This window comes from Lepidothrix coronata, unplaced genomic scaffold (genome assembly GCF_001604755.1).
Source record: "Lepidothrix coronata isolate B3197 unplaced genomic scaffold, Lepidothrix_coronata-1.0 Scaffold126, whole genome shotgun sequence".
Taxonomy (NCBI): domain Eukaryota; kingdom Metazoa; phylum Chordata; class Aves; order Passeriformes; family Pipridae; genus Lepidothrix; species Lepidothrix coronata.
In genome coordinates, this window is record NW_016690306.1 from 1 (window position 1) to 19,385 (window position 19,385).

At 39.6% G+C, this 19,385-nt stretch overlaps 1 protein-coding gene across 1 annotated transcript; it reads right to left on the reverse strand.

Annotated features, from left to right (window-relative positions):
* Positions 1–42: 42 nt before the first annotated feature.
* LOC108502925 (double-strand-break repair protein rad21 homolog) lies at positions 43–11,996 on the reverse strand (the record flags this gene model as incomplete). The annotated part of the gene is made up of 12 exons (XM_017826395.1): positions 11,822–11,996; positions 10,338–10,467; positions 8,131–8,230; positions 7,054–7,160; positions 5,968–6,171; positions 5,390–5,515; positions 5,075–5,197; positions 3,199–3,422; positions 2,715–2,874; positions 2,197–2,348; positions 556–705; positions 43–99 (listed from the first exon to the last, which is right to left on the reverse strand). Coding segments are annotated over exons 1-12 (1,677 nt in total), but the record flags the coding sequence as incomplete, so codon positions are not given.
* Between the last annotated feature and the right edge of the window lie 7,389 nt (positions 11,997–19,385).

Genomic DNA, 19,385 nt, shown 5'->3' on the forward strand with positions numbered 1-19,385 from the left:
ACTCAAAAGCTACTTCAAGAGAAAGCAAATGATCATGTGTACCTGAAGTCCATGAAGCATTTGTTGAGTCCTCTTGTTCCATCTCCTTTCTTCTTCCTCCTGCAAGCACGTGTAAAATAAAAGATGTCATTGAAGTTTGTCTTGACGGCCACAGAATATTAAATATTGTAGCTAAGAGACAAGTTATCACATTTTAGGATGTGGCTGGTTTTCTTGCAAAAAGCTACTTTCATAAGGCAGCACAAACTATTTAAAATGAACAACAACATCAAGTTCAAAACTTCTTGTACAAGGCATCATAAATATATAGAGTGGTTTAATCCAGCCATGTGTGAGAACAGGAGAACCCTCTAACATAAAACAGAATGTATATACAATTTATAATACAAAATACCATAAATATTATAAAATGGTCATGAAATACTTTAAGAATTTACATTTCCAAAGGCTATCGTTTCCCAAGGATACACTAAAGATTTTTCTTATGCCATTTACTGAATCCACAGCCAAACGCTTCTGGGAAACACACAAACTCTTCCTACACAGAGTTCTTACCTCTTCTTCTTCCTCCTCCTCCTTCTCCTTTTCTTTCTCCTTCTCTTTTTCTGGCAGAAGTTCTAGCTCTGGTATTAGCTGGCAGATGTTTTGGGGCTCCTCTGGAGGCATTTCCACAGGTGGCATTTCCAGCTGTTGTGACGGTGGATGCTGTAAAGGTACACAATACAGTTAAACCAAAGGATAATTCTGTCTGTGCCTTTACAATACAATGACAATGCAACAGACCAGTTGCATAAAATTCAAGTATCTAAATCTTAGCTATTTGTCTGAATTTTTCTTTTTTAAAAACCGAAAAGCATTTTTTTTGCTATCCATACATGTATTTTTAATCCTTTAGATTCTACTCAAACCAGAAATTATGATATCTCTATAAGAAAAAAGGCTTTCCAATAATTTCACTTAGTCCACCATCGATCCCATTTCTTGAATTGGCACATTCAAATTTAAAATCCTAGATAACCAGATTCAGTACTACATGAACACACTAACTTGGTAGAATAAGACATCTTCAAAGTATCAAAATGCTGTTCTCAGTGATATAAATGTGAAGGAATTAAAACACAGGTGTCTCGCAAAGTTTCCTAAAATCTATGAGTGACTTTGGTGCTCAATTATCATTCTCAGAAAATATTTATATCAAGAGAAAAACCCAGAAAAGCCGTTTAACAGGATTTATGTAGTCAGTTTTAATAAAATTAATATACAGCACTCTCCTTGTGAATCTATATGCAGTTAAGTGTTTGCCAGCAAAGTTACACTGACACCTGAAACTGTTTCTACACATACTCTAAAATGGCTAAGCAACTTCTGACTTGGTCAAACAGCAGGTAACACTACAGGTATGTTGACAGAGGCCTGACCTGCTCATGTGATGGAAGAATTCCCAACACTCACTCCCCCAACTACACTGACTTCAGTACAGCTGATGCCAATTTCACCCCATAACATGGCCAAGCGGAGCAGCAGCTGCCACCCTTTTTAATAAGATAATGTAACATCAGTCTCATTCTACAGCAAACAATCTGCTGGCCAAGGAACATGAAAAGTGAGGTTAAACATGCACAATTATGAGACATAGCATAAACCAGGACTGTTCTCAGCAGATAAGCATTCAGAAAAAGAATATACCTTTCATTTTGCCCTTTTCCTTCCTTTCCCCTTCAAAATATTGTTTCCTTTCACACTGCATCACATCTAGTTTCCAAGACTACTCATAGCTCAGCTACAAAATACCTCCAGGCAATCAGTCTTTCTTTGAAGCCTTAAGCCTGGAACAATAGGACTGTCTTAAAAAGGAAGTTTGTGCAGCTAGCACAATCCTTGCTTCAGTGGAAAATGTTCATATACACTTGCCCAGCAGAACCTGATAGCTTTGTAAACAATACACTTAATTCCTTGAAGACTTTTTCTAGAGGAAATAGTGTCATTTCTTTATCCTACACGCATTTTAAATGTTTCAGTAAGCTTTTTGCTTAAGAATAAACACCAGAATGCCTACCCAGGGGCAAATGTTCTGCTACTACTCCAGAGAATCTCACATGACCATGGAAAGCTAGGGCCTCAAATCTGTCATTTCCTGCTCAAAGACACCACCCACTTCTCATTCCCCATAAAAAACCACAGTGAAATCTTACTCACGGGTAGCACTGGCTCTGGCTCTACTTGCTGCACTTTGCGTTTCACACCTGTCTGAGGTGGTGGGGGCGGCATAACAGATTCGTCCAGGTTGGTTCTGCTGCCTTCCATCATCGACTCCTGTAAACGGCTTGGTTCTTCAAGAATAGGTTCATCTATATTCCACAACAAAACTCGGTTTAGATGTATTAGAAACCATACCAAAGTCTAATCTGCTATTAATTTAGAACTGAGCACTCTTAACAGCCTGCACAGCTTTTGCAGTGACAAGCAGAATTGGCACAGATGTGCATACAAACCAATCCAATACACATTTAGTCCACTGGTTCAAACAATTCCTAAGCGCCCTCTATTTCTAGCAAATATAAGTTATTTTCGGTCACAGACTGTACATCAAGCTAAACAACCATTACAAAGCTCTTTGCTCCATTCATAATCTTTGATGACTTAATACAAAGCACAAAAAAAAAAAAGAAAAATAAGCTCTGAAGGAAGCAGAGCATCTTTGACAAGACACAAACCAATGACATCTCGTTGCTGCTGTTGATGCTGCTGCTCCTCTCTGGGAACTTCTGGGTTTTCAAAGTCTTTAAGGAACTCATCAAGGTTGTCAGCTTCTCCACCTTTCCTCCTCTTTCTTAGGTCTTCTGGTACCAGAGGTGTAAGACAGCGAGTAAAGAGCTATAGAGGAAAGATTACATTATTCACTACTGAGAACTACAGTTCTCAGTGTCCTTCAATTTCATTTCAGGTCAAGTAATTATGGCCTATCTTACTTTCCTATTTTTTAAGCTCCTCTCCACAGTACTAATATTAAAAAAAAAAAAATTTACTTCTGTAACTGGTAACACCAACGCTTAAAATAGTTATCTTTCTTGTTTTAATGTGTTTTTTTTTCCAGTTATGAATATTACTATATCACTATTGATATGCTGATGTTTACTATATGTGAGGCACAGTCCTGAATACAGTCCATTTAAAAATGAACCTGCACAAAAACATTACCTTCAGTAGCCTGTTATTCCACAAAGGTTGTGCAGGCAGAGAGAAAAGCTTTTCAACTCCACCAGTTTCTTTCCACATCATCAGTTTCTTAGTAGGCGGTGCCAAATCCAAAGTAGTAACAATATCAGAGTAGTCACTTAATTGGGCTCGAATAGTCTTGCTATCCAGTTCCTTCACACTGTCCACAATCAGCTTTCTCTTCCTCTTTGCTTTGGTTTCTTTGACTGTTGAGATTTTTAGCAAGTAATGAAGGTTAGCTCAGATACCACACCATAGAAGAATCTTGCAGGTTCTCTATAGGTCTTATTTGCCCACGTATAAAGCTACCTAAAGCATCTAAGGCAATGTCAGCTTTGGGAGAAGGACTGAAAGGCTACAAGCAGTGTGAAAGATCAAATACTAGGAATGCTGTCCTGTAACCTACAAATTCTTTTGTGTAGACTCGTAGTTTTACTGAATCTACCTAAGCCTTGATGTCCTCAGCTGCACATGCCTCCCTCCCCCATGGCTTGTTTGTTAGGCTGGTGCAAACCCTGGCCAACATGTTGATTAGAGGGATGGAGCACCTCTCCTATGAGGAAAGGCTGAGAGAATTGGAATTGTTCAGCCTGGAAAAAGAGAAGGCTTCGGCGTGATGTAATTGCAGCCTTCCAGCACTTGAAGGGAGCCTACAAGAAAGATGGAGGAGACTTTTTACAAGAGCATCTAGGGACAGGACAAGGGGGAATGGCTTCAAACTGACAGAGAGTAGGTCTACATTAGGTATTAGGAAGAAATTCTTCACCGTGAGGGTGGTGAGGTACTGGAAGAGCTTGTCCAGAGAAGCTGTGGATGTCCCACCCCTGGAAGTGTTCAAGGCCCGGTCAGATGGAGCTCTGAGCAATCTGGTCTAGTGAAAGGTCTCGCTGCCCATGGCAGGACAGTTAGAGCTAGATGATCTTCAAGGTCCCTTCCAAACCAAACCATTCTATAATTCTAATCACAGAGTGAAAATACTATACCAGGTTTTATCTCTAAGCCCTGCCTGAGCTTTGGTGGACTTAATGTGGGTGGTTATCTTACCTGTACCTCTCACCCTGCTCTAGGATGACATTGCTTACAGTCTGGCACTCTGCAGCAGACCATAAAGCTCTGGCAACAGCTGTCTTTGCTGGTCCTAGCAGATCTGCTGGACCCCTGCTGCCAGCCTGCCACGAGAGGGCAGTGCCAGGGCTCTCTGATTGGCCAAGCAGGGAATCAGGGCCTGGAGCTCAGTCTGAAGACACAGGACAAGCTACTTTCTTTCTAGATCCTAATTTTTCATTAAAGCAGGGATCTGTTTACAATGAGCTAAATACAGTATTGGTTAAAGTAAGAAAGTTTCTTGCATTAAAGAGAAAGACAAGGAAATCACCTATTTAGTAGAATTTCAAATACAAAAAGATACATTTCCTGAACTCAGCAATTCATTAAAGCTACAAATCACTAGAAGAGCACTCATTCTCAGTGTAAGCAGTCACTCCTGGCTTTCAAACATAGTATATCAAGAACTGTGCTGCACTACAGATAGCATATTAGAATTAAAGACATGATGAGTTCTATTTCAACTCAGTGCATTTAAACTAGCATGTTTACCAAAAGCTATAGTATTGTGCTATTATACATTTCGACTGCAGAAATTACAAACTAGTATCCTCCAAGACCATCCATGGAAGCTATCTACCTGGAAAGTACTGGAAGGCTACTGTTAGAATAAAAGGAATTCAGCACTTGGTGCCTGGTTTCTCTTCCAGCTGAGAAACAGAATCAGCAGCAGTTCTAGACATTCATTTCCACTCCATCAAGCTAAGGTAGTCTCTGACAACACAAGTAAAATATTCCCAAATAGCTTACTCACCAGTTATGTCAATAGGCTCCAGAGCAAAAGCTTCCTCTTCATTGGGAACAAGCGTTGTCTGATCAGTCATAGTTGGTAACGGTTCAACTGGATCCACGGAGTCCGGGCTGTCTGGGCCACCCACTGCCAACGAGAACAGGTACCTTGCACTATTTCACAGCATGGAGAAACTGTGCTACCCTGCCCATCCCCTCCTCCACAACCTCAAGTGATTTACCCCATTTCATACTTTGAGCTTAATTTGCTTTTAAGGAATTAAATAAAAATCAAATCAGTTGAAGAGTAATTCTAGATCTAACCCTAGTTAATACTCACTTGATACATTATCATCATCATCCATATCATCGTGGGGAGGTTGCTCTGGCATCATTACTCCACTTTCTGAGAGTGCAGGTGGGTCATCAAAAATACCACCATCATTATTACTGAGAAGTTTGTCATCTGAAGCAACCATATGAAAGAATCAGTTTTGCATCCACAAATTCATGAAAAAGTACTGACAAATTTATAAAGAAGTACAGACAAGTTTATCACAACACAGATAAAGACAGGGCAAAGGTTAGAAAACTTCCAATGCTGACACAGAAGAAAGCAGCAGTGCCTTTTCATGGTGCATGTCAGCACAAATTTTGAGCTTACAGGCAACCTTTATTACAATACAATTGCCACATATTTGCATCTTACTGGGTTTCTTAGAACTTCATTTATGCCAACACTTAAGATCATCTGTACATCATCTGCACTGCTGTAGGACTCATAAACCAGAATTCTACTGTTGAAGGCATAACTTTGAAAGAGATCTTTGCTACAAGGAAAACAGCTTCCCCCTGTCCACCCAAGAACTTATGAATGCAGAAGACAGGATGGAGGATAAACAAATTTCTCAAACTTACCCAATATTCCACCATCATTTCCTTCTCCAAAATTATCATCTTTGTATTGGTCTTCATATTCCAGGTGATTAGATTTCTCATTGAGGTGACTGGTGCTCTGTTCAGGTTCCAATAGGAGATTGGAAGCACTGGTGCTTACTAGCATGTCATCCTCAAATGCACTACCTTCTCTCATCATCTCACGATCATCCATCCCAAAGTCACCTGCAAGAATACAATTCCACTGCTATAAGTGCTAAACAACCAAGGTGCAAGAGACTTAGCTAACTGATCAGCAAAAGCCCAAATGTAAAATCAAAATTCATTTCATCTTAGTTGCAGAGTTAATGACAAGGTGTAAGAAATTATGTCCAGCAATCCCATGGCAAAAGTACTGTTCAAACAATTATAAAAAATAACTATCTCTTCTTCAAAGCATTTTATTTTACTTACTTGAATTTATATTAGCAAGATCCTACTAAATTTTATCTACACAGAAACCAAAGAATTCAATGAATTTCAAAAATGTTGTACCTTATGCCTCAAGGCATACAGGGAGCAAACCAATACCAAATCAACACCACCATAAATTCCTGGATTATTCTTTCAAAAAAATTACTAAATTATGGATTACAGTACTGTATGCTGGGAACTAGACATTCAAGTACAACTGTCTTTAGGCTTTGATTCGTATTTTTAGAACACTGTTCTTGAAAAGACACTGGAAGCAGTAAACTCCTTGCCACTGACTGCTTCAGCTTTAGAAATCTCCTAATGGTTTCTGACTGAGAACATGCTTATGATTAAAGCAACACCTGACTTCATATTCACACACTTGAAAATTATAATTGACATAGTACTTCGCTAATTAACCTGACTGAATAATCTTCAGCTTTTCTTTCTGCCTATTCTAGGCAGCTAGAAGTTTTCTGAGCATTAGAGGACAGACTTTCTGGAAAAACTGACCCAAAAATTAAATGTACAAAACCAAAGCATGTTTGAGCTAATTTGTTTTGTGTTTAGTGGGCATTCAATAGTTATTGCAAAACCATATCTTATAGTTACCAAAATTAGCTAGTAACACATAATAACGCACGAGATCTTTACCAAAGTCATTATCCTGGAGGATACTGATGTTGCCTACTTCTTCTCTCATTGTAATTTCTTCCACTCTACTCTGGTTCAAACTGAACTGCTGGGCCACATCAATATCACTTAAACAAACAGAAGGCAATTATTAAAAATCTCCATTAAAAAAAATTAACAACACAAAGTTGCTTAAAGAAATATGACATTAGCTCATAAGAAGTATATTTTACACTTCAGTCACTTATGAAAAAACTGATGATAAGCAGTGAATAGAAAACATTGCTTAGAACAGTAAGACCATTAATGATTCAAACGTCTCTCTCAATTGTGTTAGCTTCTGGAAATGCATCGAACATCTCTTACTCCTTGCTATATTTAGGTTACTAATTTTAAAGACCAAATTAATAATCAAGAAAAGACTTCCTCCCCTTCAACTTCAAAAGCTATTAATATAGTTTATCAAAAGCTATATTTAGAACCAGTACTAAGTTAACACTCTTTGTGGTGTATTAAGGTATGTTTCTTAGAAGAACACAGAATTGTTATGCAATTTCAAATTAGTATTTACTCTAATTTGAACATAAACTAAACAGAACACTGAATAATACAAGTACAAAGTAAATTCCATTATGAATAACCTGAAAGAGTAACATCAATTTTTTCAAGATCAAGAACCATTCAGGTTGTATACTTGTCATGTTTACAAGTAACCCATTAGCAATAAGAAGTTTTAAGAATTAAAAGTGCCACTACAGAGGAACATTTCCATAAAACTAATCTTGTCTAACCTGAGAACATATGTGACGTAGAGTGCCTTGCATAGAGGAAAAAAGAAAATGATAACAGATACATGAGTTTTTCAAAAGCCTCTCTAAGGACAGCTTAAACTCTGGTTAAAATTACATGGTACTATGAACTTGAAATCAATACAAAGACGGTTGCATACCTGCTTAGTATATTAAAAGATTTAAGAATACAAGTTACCTACAGACCCTCTTTCTTCACATTCAGCAATGAGTTAGCTGTTTAAAACCAAGTTCTCCACAACTAAAACCAAATATTATTTGTGTGGAAATAAAAAAACCCCATGCTTACTCCAGATCAGGAAGTGGTTGGTCAAAATCGTGAAATTCCTCAGGCAAGGTAATAGCATTGTAAGCGGCCTCTCGGTTTTCCTCAGGCAAATCAACAACCCCTGCAGAGAAGAACACCCAGACATGAGTCCCCATTCCTTACAAGGACAGCATTTTATCCTGTGCCTTCAGGATTGTTCACCCTGCATGAGCTTCTTGTCTTTAAATGTGTTGAACTGATGCTAAGAAACCTTAGATAATGTTAGTAGTGAGATTCAGACTAAATCCAAAATATATACCCTCAAGCCCTTGCACTGTTCGTATAACTCTCAAAGCCTCAAATCACTCGATATTGTTTGTGTGACACTGCAGAACTGTGCAGCCAATACAGGCATCTATGTCATCACAACACTATAGGTACCTGCTACAAAATACTTTTATCATGATGCACCATATGAGCTGGTGAGTTCTACATTCCAGTTTGGGTAAAGCAGTGGCAGGACAGTTATGACTGTTCTATTTATTCAGTTCTATTAGCTCCAGAAGTCCCAGAACAGTACTAACTGTACTTGGGCCACACAAACTCTTAGCATTTTGCACGTAAAAGAGCTCGATTACCTAAACCACATACATACCTTTTCTTATCCTCCAGAGATGCTTAATCTGTTATTCAGCAGGCATTCTCAGAGCATGACTATCAGACTGGGCATCACAAAACCAGTGCCAGTAGTTGGTACCTCTCCTTCATACAGAGTCTTAGAGTTCAGGACACTTGAAAGTGCATGGGAAATGCAGGTTCAATTCCTTTTGTAACTTGCAGAAGATTTGAGCTCTATGCTCTGCCTTCTGACCCACACTCACAACACAGGCAATTCTGAGGTACAGACACTTCAGAAACACACTCTGCCCACTGTGCTCCCTCCACAACAGATAACCAAAGAACCACCATCCAGAGAGACTAGGAACAAGCATGAGTCTGTAGCTTACTCATCATGGTACTTGGCTAGGACTGAAGAAACCTAGTCCATCCTTTCAGGGCTATTCAGAACTTTTACCTGTTGGCTGCTTAAAATGAAACATGATTCTCAGAGCAGACAGAATCCAGACAATGCCTAAGTCACAAAGCTGATAAACTGAGAACAAAGACAAGTGCCTCAGCTTGTTTCAGGTCAGCATATAACTTTTGGTACATCTTGATCTTAAGGTGCTTCACCTTCTACATGCATGTTGTTGGGAGCGGGAAAACTGGAAAAACAAATTGTCTTGTGAAATGAAGACACATTTATCTGTCCTTATCACCCAGGGAAGTTAAACCCAACAGTAAACAAAAAATTGGCAACAGTTAACAAATTGCCACTGAAAGCTACATAAAGTTCAATGCCTGAATCACAACATGAAGATCAGGAAATGAAGATAAAGGCATTATATACCTTAACTTTTCTCAAGTTACTGCTGCACTGGCTTTCAAGAGTTGCCTTTTAAAAAACAAAAGGTCTCCTTTAAGTTCAGCTTTTAAATCCATTGCACTCACAAACTTAAGAGGGTAGAATATGATTCAGCAGCTGTGAGCATCCAGCAGCATCACTGCCACAACTACACTCCAGCTGGAAAAATTTTCCCAGGCTAAAATTAAAGAAAACTATCAACTGTATGTAAGCCAAGTAATTAACTGCTGGATGGAAAGTCATTTCACATTTAAATATGGAACCCCATCTCCACGAAAAATCTTAAGGTAAGCAACAATAGAGGGGGAAATTATGTTGCACACATTACAGTTCACATTATTTTCAGAAACTAAAACATAAAAGTGGTAAAAAACCAGCTTACTTAAACATTTCTTTTGTAACTCATGGCAAAGCAATCCTCACCCTTGATGGAAATAAGACCCCTTCTGTGCTTCTATTCAGTAAGACACTGGCCATTTTCAGCCAGAAGGTAAAAACCATGCAGTGCATTTCCATTTAACATCATCCACCAACAACAGCCAAAATCACAACTGAGATTTTACTGAATCAGCATTAATAGGAAAAGTTTTTGTTCAGAATTCAGTTAGAAGATGTTTTTCAGCAGGCAACTCAGTCACGCAGCCAGTTGAAGCCGCACCAAAGAAAATAACCTCTCCTATTACCTTATGTAATTCTACGGACAAAAGAAGGCAGAATTGTATGTCTCCTTAATAAATATATTTATCAACATAACTTTTCAGAGTGCTTAGATAAAGACAGATACCTGGACGAAAAGCCATTTTAATCTTAATGAAAGCCTCATTACAGTCTGCAAGAAGATATTTTGCTTTCCTGTGGTAGATTCTAACAACGCCTAGTAAGAGATGTCCTGAGGTTCGAAGTGCCATCTTCACCTAAAAACACATTGCACAGTCAGTGAATTAGATGTAGCCTTACTTTTCCCTTTAATGACATTTCAGTCATCTTTACATGATTTTTTTCAATAAAATCAAATATCCAAAACAAGTATAAAAATCAGCAGAAATATGAAGAAAAAGAGAATGCAAAGTCTACATCCAAGATGATACTCTATATATTACTCATTAATGGTCTGGCAAATATCAGTAAATTAATAGCAGCTCACTTCAGGAATTCCCAAACACTGCTCTGTCTAGAGAAAAAAAAAGAGACAAACCCCATTTCTACCACATGTTTTTCTAATATTTTGTTACTTTAATTGTGGAAAAAGTGAAAAATACAAAAAGCTGGACAGCCATAAATAATGATTTGGTTAAGTAAAATCTAATTATAAATGGTTACTTGTTATCTCTCCATCTTCTGTCCTGCAGTTAAAAGAAAATCAGAGAGAAATAGTGGAAAATGTGGAGTGCCTATACACAAGCACTGCCACATTAAAACAATTTTAAGTTCCTTTCCTCTTTAATCTCACTGCTTTACTGTGTAATCAAGTATCTGCTGTGGGAACATAAAACTGAAAAAAAATTCCAGGGAAGGACTCTTCTTAAGTTTCCAGGCTGAAAGAGCATGAAACTTGTGCTGAAGGTTACATGGAATAATTGTCTCACAGAAAGATTAAGCCATACAGGATTTAACCTCAAACTGTAAGAATTCAAAATTTGTATTGACTACAATGTCTTTCTAATGTATCAGCCAATGAACATGTTACACACAGTTAAACACATGAAAGAGTGCCTATTAATTTCTCCTTTCTCTAAAAGAATGCTACACAATAGTGAGTCTATGAACATTATCTTCTTTCTAAATCCTTCCAGAGCTTACAATGAAGCAAATCACTGCTCTGGAACAGTATCTCTGTGATTGTACTATACACTTTTTGCTTACATTTAGCAGTCCTTCTAAAATCTAGAGTAGCATTTTAGAACTGTTAACATTTGTATCAACCAAAATAAAAGAGAAAGGTTTTTTTTTCAAATAGTTACTTTTTGTATAAGACATTTTTGTCACCTGTTAAGCCACAAAAGTCACAACCATATCACTAGCTCACTAGTTCAAAAATGAACAATTTAATTGTCATGAGTAGCAGAGGGAAAGAAAACTAAAAATATTTAAAAACATCAAGCAACTTAAAACTTCCTCCAGTTTCCCAGTAGAGCATTTCATATTTGAACAGACATTTCCACCCTTTAAAATAGCAACGTTAAGAACTTCATTTGCTTCAGTGACCCAAACAGTAACTACAAGTTCTTTTCACTACAAGGTAACATTACATTAATCTAAAATAAATACCTTTGGGGAAATTATACTCTCCACGCTGCTCTCCAGGTTACACTCAAAAACATGGGCTTTGGTCAGCTTCTTATCCCAGTGGGCCGCCAGCCAAATTTTGGCCAGCGGCCCACGCTTGCTCAGGACAAAGTGGGCATAGAACATGGTCCCAGATGTCTAAAACAAAGTGCAAACCTGTAAAGAGAAAGGCAAATATTTTTTTTTCTAGATTTTTTATTTTATGAGGAACATCCCTGTAAACACCCCCTTTATCCTCAGAAGAAGTGCACTTGTTTACTTTTCAATCATTAAGGTCAGACTATTTGTTTAAAATACTTAAGAAGCCAACATTTACAAGTGGTGTTCATGTAATGCCATATATATTTATTAAAAAGGAATTATAAAGCAGAAAGAACAACACTTAGACAATTAAAAATGTTTACCACCCCTCAAGAAAAAATAACCTCGAATATATTAAACCTTATGGTAATGATACCGAATTCTCATAATGCAAAGAAACACGTCTCAGTTTTCAGTCCACAGTAGTTTTCTACCACTTCCATTTCTGTCTACTCTTAATTCAGTAGCTACTACTATACTATAGCAGTATATATTCCACATTGTTCCAGTAAAGCATTCAGTGCTATAAAATACACAGCCCTAACTTTTTGGACTTCACTGTATTTTCCTAAACAGGAAGCACAATTATCTCTTCATTTCTGAATAGATTGCTTTCCATTTCATTTTTTTTCAAGTGTTGATAAAAATGGTGAAAAACTTGACCGCTTTATTCCAAAGTTCTTAAAGATTCCATTTTCCTTCTCCATCAGGAAAAAACCCTTCCTTTTACCTACTTATCTAGTAAGTACCTCCTCATGGCTGATGCCAACACATCAAACCATTGGGAAGCAGGACAGCATGATGTCTTATGATCTAAACATGCCAATTTCATGCATGATGTAACCATATGATTCAGCTCAACTACAAGCTGAGGAAAAAAAAATTTGCTTTAAAGAAGTGGAAGATTACTCATAAACAGGGTTTTTTTACAACAATTTCTACAAACAGGGAAAATGAATCGAAAGAGAAGAACAGAAAAGATACAACGAGTGCATTTCAGGTTTTACCTCCTCCATGCCTACAGAAAGAATGCCAGAGGAAGCACAGCAAGTCACAACTGTGATTGCTAGAAAAGTAAGTACAGGGGCAAGAGAAGCATTGGCATTACCCATTCAGTGGAAGCAATGCCAACCTCTAGACATCTGGGTAAACACTGAAAAATCGTACATCTCAAAGTCAAGGCCAACAATTATCTTCTTTTTTTCATTTGTGGGGGGTTTTATTTGTTTTAATAAAGGAGATTTGAAGGAGTATAAAAGGATAGGGAAAATTATCTTTGTAGTGGTATCATATTCCATACTTGTAACGCCACTCACAGGTATCATTCAACGTGCAAGATGAAAACTTTAAATTTCAGCTGCATTAACAGAACTAATCATCAAGCTATCTCTCTTTGAGACAGACTGGCCACCAATTCCATTCATAACCAAGAATGGACACAGTGGAAAGGATTTAAATGAAGTAAAAGCAATGTTCAGCTTCAGCTCTAATTAACCCAGTATACAGGATTAAAACTACTCTAAGGAGTGAGGTTAATAGCTTTTAGTTATAATGAAGGTGGAAAGTCACAAAAAGTTAAAATGTCATTTTTATTTGTTGAGATTGTGTGTGGGCTAAGGACAGCACTGCACAGACATGGACATGAGTAAGCTTTTCTAGGAAGCTCAATGAAATAAATTTTGGAAGTCTCCTTGATCAATAAACATTATCTAAAGGAAGGTATTCTACTTTTTTTTATTTCCCCAGTATTTTTTGAAAGACAGCAAATTCTCTCAAAGGCCAGGAGACAATTCAATCCCTTGTATATTTTCAAAGGCCTCGGTATTTTTGTGTATGCAGAGATGTAACTTAGCAGCACAACATTTGGTATCTTAAGTTGCTGCCACAACCATGCAGTGCTCTGGTCATAGTAAGCCTGTAAATTACCCCTGAACATGAGGAACAGGGGAAAACACAAACGTACAGTTAACAAACCCACTTGTATTAGTCTACTAAAAATATTCATCAACAGTTGCAAAAGAATGTACTTTGATTAGTGGAATTTGGCAGAATTATTAAAATACACAGCATGGGTTTCACAGAAGTTCAGACACACAGTTAATTGTAACCCTGAAAACATAATTTAAGTTTTCCTGCTAAATGGAAATACACTATTTGGACAACTTGACAGAAACAATTTATCTATCACTTTAAATCTGTTCCTCTTCATCCATTACTGAAGCCTTGCCACAGTGAAATATATGAAGAAAAACAGTGACAATCACACTACACACAGTTTTAAAGTGTGTTTCAATCTTAACTGTTATTAACAAATAAAAATACTGTACAGCACTAATTTCCTGTCACAATGTGGGTCTCTGCCACTTCCAAATTTCAGCAGTATGGTATGGGAATATCTGTGTTACAGCACCTGTGCAAAGCCCACCTTTACAGTTCCAAGTGTTTAGTGCCTCAGTACAACTGTTCAAAGCAGGCCTCAATGGCTGCTCCCATTTCCTACACATTTTTTCTTTTCAGATACTCCTTTTCTGTGTTTCAGGCTTTTCATCTGATCTTTAATTCATAGGACAGTATGCTCAGGCAGTGGCACAAAAGGAGAAATCAATTTCCTGGCATAAGTTGGGAGCGGGATGAATGTTAAAGGAACTAAGAGTTTCTTCAAGCAGCAGAGTGCTCATGCAGACACACAGAACATATGTCGTTGCCTGAAAAAGCAACTCATAAAAATCCACAAAAGGGTACCTGATGGCTCTTAAAAAGCTTGAAAGGTAAAACACAACTGTCAATTTTTGAAATTGACTGGATACGAACCAGGATCTTAAAACATGTTCTAAGAAGTTATGCATTTTTCTGTTATGCATCTTGCTTGTGCTCCTTTAAGGCAAAAAGAATATGTACTCGCAAAAGGTCAAATCCTGATTTTTCCAAATTGATTTTTAAAATACTCAAAACTTTATTTTAATTAACTTTGAATTTGCTTCGATGTGCCACCATTGTCCTCAGGTTCCTCTGCCTAAATTGGCCAACAATTGCACATTTTAAAAAATATTTTTCTTTCTACAGAAGTGTAAAAAAGGCTGTATTTCTATACACATAGTAAGTGAACATGTAAAGCAAAATTAATATAATACTGGTTCTACTCTGGTAATTGATCCCTTCAAAGTAGCAACAAGAAAATTTGGTAGGTGCTAACTACGAACTTCATCTTAACCCTCAACATATTAAGTCTTAAAGTCCTTCTGTATGTTAGAATGGCTAACTATCTAAACTCTAAAAAGCATGCTTGCATAGTTAGTCCCACCCTTAAAGGTACTCGGAAAAATGCTTAATAAAAGAACACTTGACAATAACACTGCAGATGAAAGACAAAACATTTGCTGTATTTTAATTTGACCGTTGTTCACGCCTAGTCCATTAAATCCACTTGTCTGCTGCTCTCCATAGGTCAGGTTATGTATACACACACCAGTCCATAAGTAAAGCTCAGTCTTCAATTCTTTTTTACTATCACCTACCTACCTTCGTTCCTGTTGTAGGGCTACTCCAAAACCACAGTCATACACAGGTGAGTAGACAAATTCCATAATACAGTTAAGAAATCAGCCAGTCATTTAAATTCATTTGTCCTTGTGCTATCCTTCAATCTCTCTTCTCTGCTGGTTTCCCCCTATGCACATTTTTGTCCTATACTGTTTCTGCTCTGCTAAGCCAGCCTGAAGTGATCCAGGGAAGGGTGGGATCACCCTTTGCACCTGCAGCTGTCCAAGCTGGCCTTACCAGACTTTAAAAGTTCAGAAGAACTACCCTGACCCTGCAACTGTACTTTGAATTCTCCAATTTTAACTCGCAAGGCTTCACTAAACAATCCTTACATGACTGAACTCCCCTGCTGTGGGCACTCCCTAGTGCTGTCTCCCTCACAGGCTTCAGTAGCACAGTGAACACCTGGCGCCACTGAGAAAGAATTCATCACCAACAGCACTAACAAGACCTTACAGCTCCATGCCTCTTCTCACCACTACTTTATTTGATCTCCTTCCTTCATCCACCTTTATAATTGTCTGGTTAATCCACATTTTTCTGAATTTTAAAACATTTCTTTGTGGCACCTGCAGCTTTACTGAAGTTCAGTGACGAGTCACCTCAATTTCTTATGTCCACAAAATCAATTATCAAAAAAGATGAAACTGAACTAGTTCAACTTGACACACCTTTGATAAATGCATAGAGCCTTTTCCATTTGTCTCCAGGTCTTGTTTTTTCCATCAACTTTTTTTTTAAATTCTATGGCTGAGGTTGCCATACCAGGTCTACTAATTACTCAAACCACACCACTCTGTTACAGGAACTGCATTCACTGTTCTCCAATTACAATATACTACACACCTACATAATCAGATACAACCAGAGCCCCACTAAAGTTACTCAGGCAGATCACCCACAAATGCTGTACAGAGTTGGAGATTACTGAACTCTATGAACACTGTTCCACTCTGCCCCCAATTCCACATTCATACCTAAGTCTCAGCAGGTATGCTGCCCTTGCCCCTAGATGCAGAATGATCACTCAACCATTGGAAAAGAAATCTTTTTAATTTAAGGTGACCTTTGATTATATCAACCTTTTCCAGGCAATTCCAGTTCCAAGTCAAGCTAATAAACTTGCAGAAACCAGGTATTAACAAACTTCTTAAAGGTACGCAGGTTAAACAGAAGAACAGAATTCCTTATGTTACTCCACCTTTTGCAGCAGTTCTGCTCCTCTGAACTGTTCACCCGAAGAGCCCAAATGTAAACTAACTTTTTAACATTTTGCCACTAAGAAGTTAAACTGATGTAGCAACTGAGGTAGCTACTCTCATTTCTGTGGGAAATCCCATATCAACAACCCTGATGTCAAGACATGATTAATTTAATTGTGTGGTAATTTAAGTTTATTGTAGGTCTCACTAACTTTGTGCTCCTCCTTTTATTCTCCTCAACACACTTCCTTCCTCTCTAGTTAAAACTTTAGATCAGTGGGCTTTGCTTTTCCAAGTTTCTCAGAATGTCAAATATTTACAAATGAACATATTCACAAAATAAAGCGCCAGCCTGGCCTTACTTACTAATGTCCCCCATTTTTGATGACACAAGTTTTACTGAGTAAGAGATTAAGGAAAGCTTGCTTATTGCAGACGTTCACAGAACATGGGCCTAAATGGTAACTTCTCCAAATTTAAAATATTATCTTTAATTGTCTAAATTTAAGGAAAAGCCATTTTCACTGAAGCAGTGCCATGTCAATAAGTCACAGTGAACCTACGTCTCCTTTGCTATTGACAGAAACACAACACCTTGTTTTACATTTAACAGAAGCCCTTCTATTCAGGATCAGAGAAGTCTTAACAACTTCATCAAGATTTATAACAGAGCATCTATAAAAGCTTGTTCTTGGTTCTTCAAGACGCCAGCATTTTTAAAGCAGCCTTTATATGCAGCTCAACAGCCTCAGCACCCAGACGGCAGTTCATATTACTAGCGAGGACTGCGAGAACATTCAATACCCTGCTTCACCTGTGACAGAAGGTAAGTTACACTAAAAAACAGGAGGCTGGCAGACCAAACTTTGCTCCTCTCCCCTCTCCAGACGGCAGCAGCCCCGCTGTCCCTTTTGCGAAAGCACAGGCTGGGATCTGTTACAGCGGTGCGGCCGTCACACCTCCCCACAGACCCCTCGGCCGCCCCGGGAAGCGGGAAGGTCCCTGCGGATCGCCGTGTGCCCGCTCCAGGTGCACAGCTCTCGCCCCGGCCGCGGCCGCGGCCGCGCTGACCCGGGCCCTGCCCGTTCCGCCACCAGGCCGCGCACAGGGCCCGGCTGAGCCCCGCACACCCGGCCCCGCGCAGCTGCCTCTCCCGGGGAGCCCCGGGCCGGCTCTCCCTGCCCGCCCCGCCGGAGAGCCGGCCCCGAGCCCGGGCGTGCCGGTAGCGCCCCGAGAGCCCCGCTGCGGCCGGGCCCCGCCGGGCGCCTTCGGGCGGCGGTAGCGACCGGGGCGGCCGGAGCCGCTCCTTACCTTGCTCCGGGCCCGGGGGCCGCTTGCTGCTCCCGCCGGGCCGAGCCCGAGCCGAGCGTGGCCGAGCCGAAGCGGAGCCGAGCCGAGCCGAGGCCGAGCGAAACGGAGCCGGGGCCGACCCGCTCGCTCACTCAGACAAGATGGCGGCGCGGCCCTTCCTGCGCGCGAACGCGCCGTTCAAACCGCAGGATGTTTACGGTCAAATTCCCCCCCGGCCCCGGCCCGGGCACTGCGCATGCGCCGGGCCCCGGACGGCGGGGCGGGGCCGCGGGTGTGACGAGCGGCCCGTGATTGACAGTGGCGAGCGGGCCCGGGGGGGCGAGGTCCGCGGCGCGTGCGCGGGGGCGTCGTCGGCTCTTCAAAGGAGAGTTGATTTTTGCTTCGCTCCATTTAAAAGGCAACAGACGATCTCCTCTGAAACAAACTTTTGTTTTTAAAGTCTGCTCCCTATAACAAGGTGACTCACCAGGTCTTTCTGCTCTCCCCAGCGTCCCCCCGCTGCGGGGGGTGCTGCAGGTGTTTCCTACGTGCTGTGGGGCAGTTCGGTCACTGCATACGGGGAACAGCTGCACACACACCACCCGTTTGCTTTGAACTAATTGCAGCAGTAATTAGAAAGGTTTTCTTGATCCTAATTTACTAATCTATGATGGCTACCCGGGACATAAGAGAGGGGGAAGTGTAGCTACAACTGGACTTAAACAGGAGTTAATGACTAGGTAAAAGCAAGGGAAAGGGAGAACAAGGAGGTGAAGTTTGGTAATAGCGCTATTTCTGATCTCTCTGAGGCACTACGAAGTCTGAAGCTATGAGTACATAACATTCTGGATCAACAACAAACAGCCTTTAGCCCAAAGAGACACCAAATACAAAAACCTGATTAAAGTAACCTCTCTCTGAAATAAAACTTCTTGTGCAATGGAGCATCAGTTTGCAAAGGTAATATGCAAAAAGTAATATGCAAAGAATGCCAAGAAAATTTGCCTACAGAGGGTTTAAGAAGTATCGCTGCTATTTGTGACATTCAGATAATGTATCTTAGTAGATGGTAACATCAGCTAACAATTTGTAAAAACATGCGGGCTCAGTCTCCTGATTCTCTTCCCTTAAATTCAATTTTGAAGATTTCAACATTCATTTTCGTTCATAATGTCTCACTAAAACTTCTATTCTGAATAAACATTGATTCTTTGTATGTCACACATGGATTTCTGCTACGTATACTAATATTTCAAGGGTTTTTCCTCTGCAAGAAAACATCTGCTGTATCACCACTCTCCTGTATCTCCATATAAAATGAGTTAGAGGTCCAGGCATTGAACCGGGGAGTGTCCAGGCTACCAGCCATTGGATCACTGATGAGACTCTTCAATTAGTTTAACAGTGCTCATACACTGGATTGCATCAAGTCC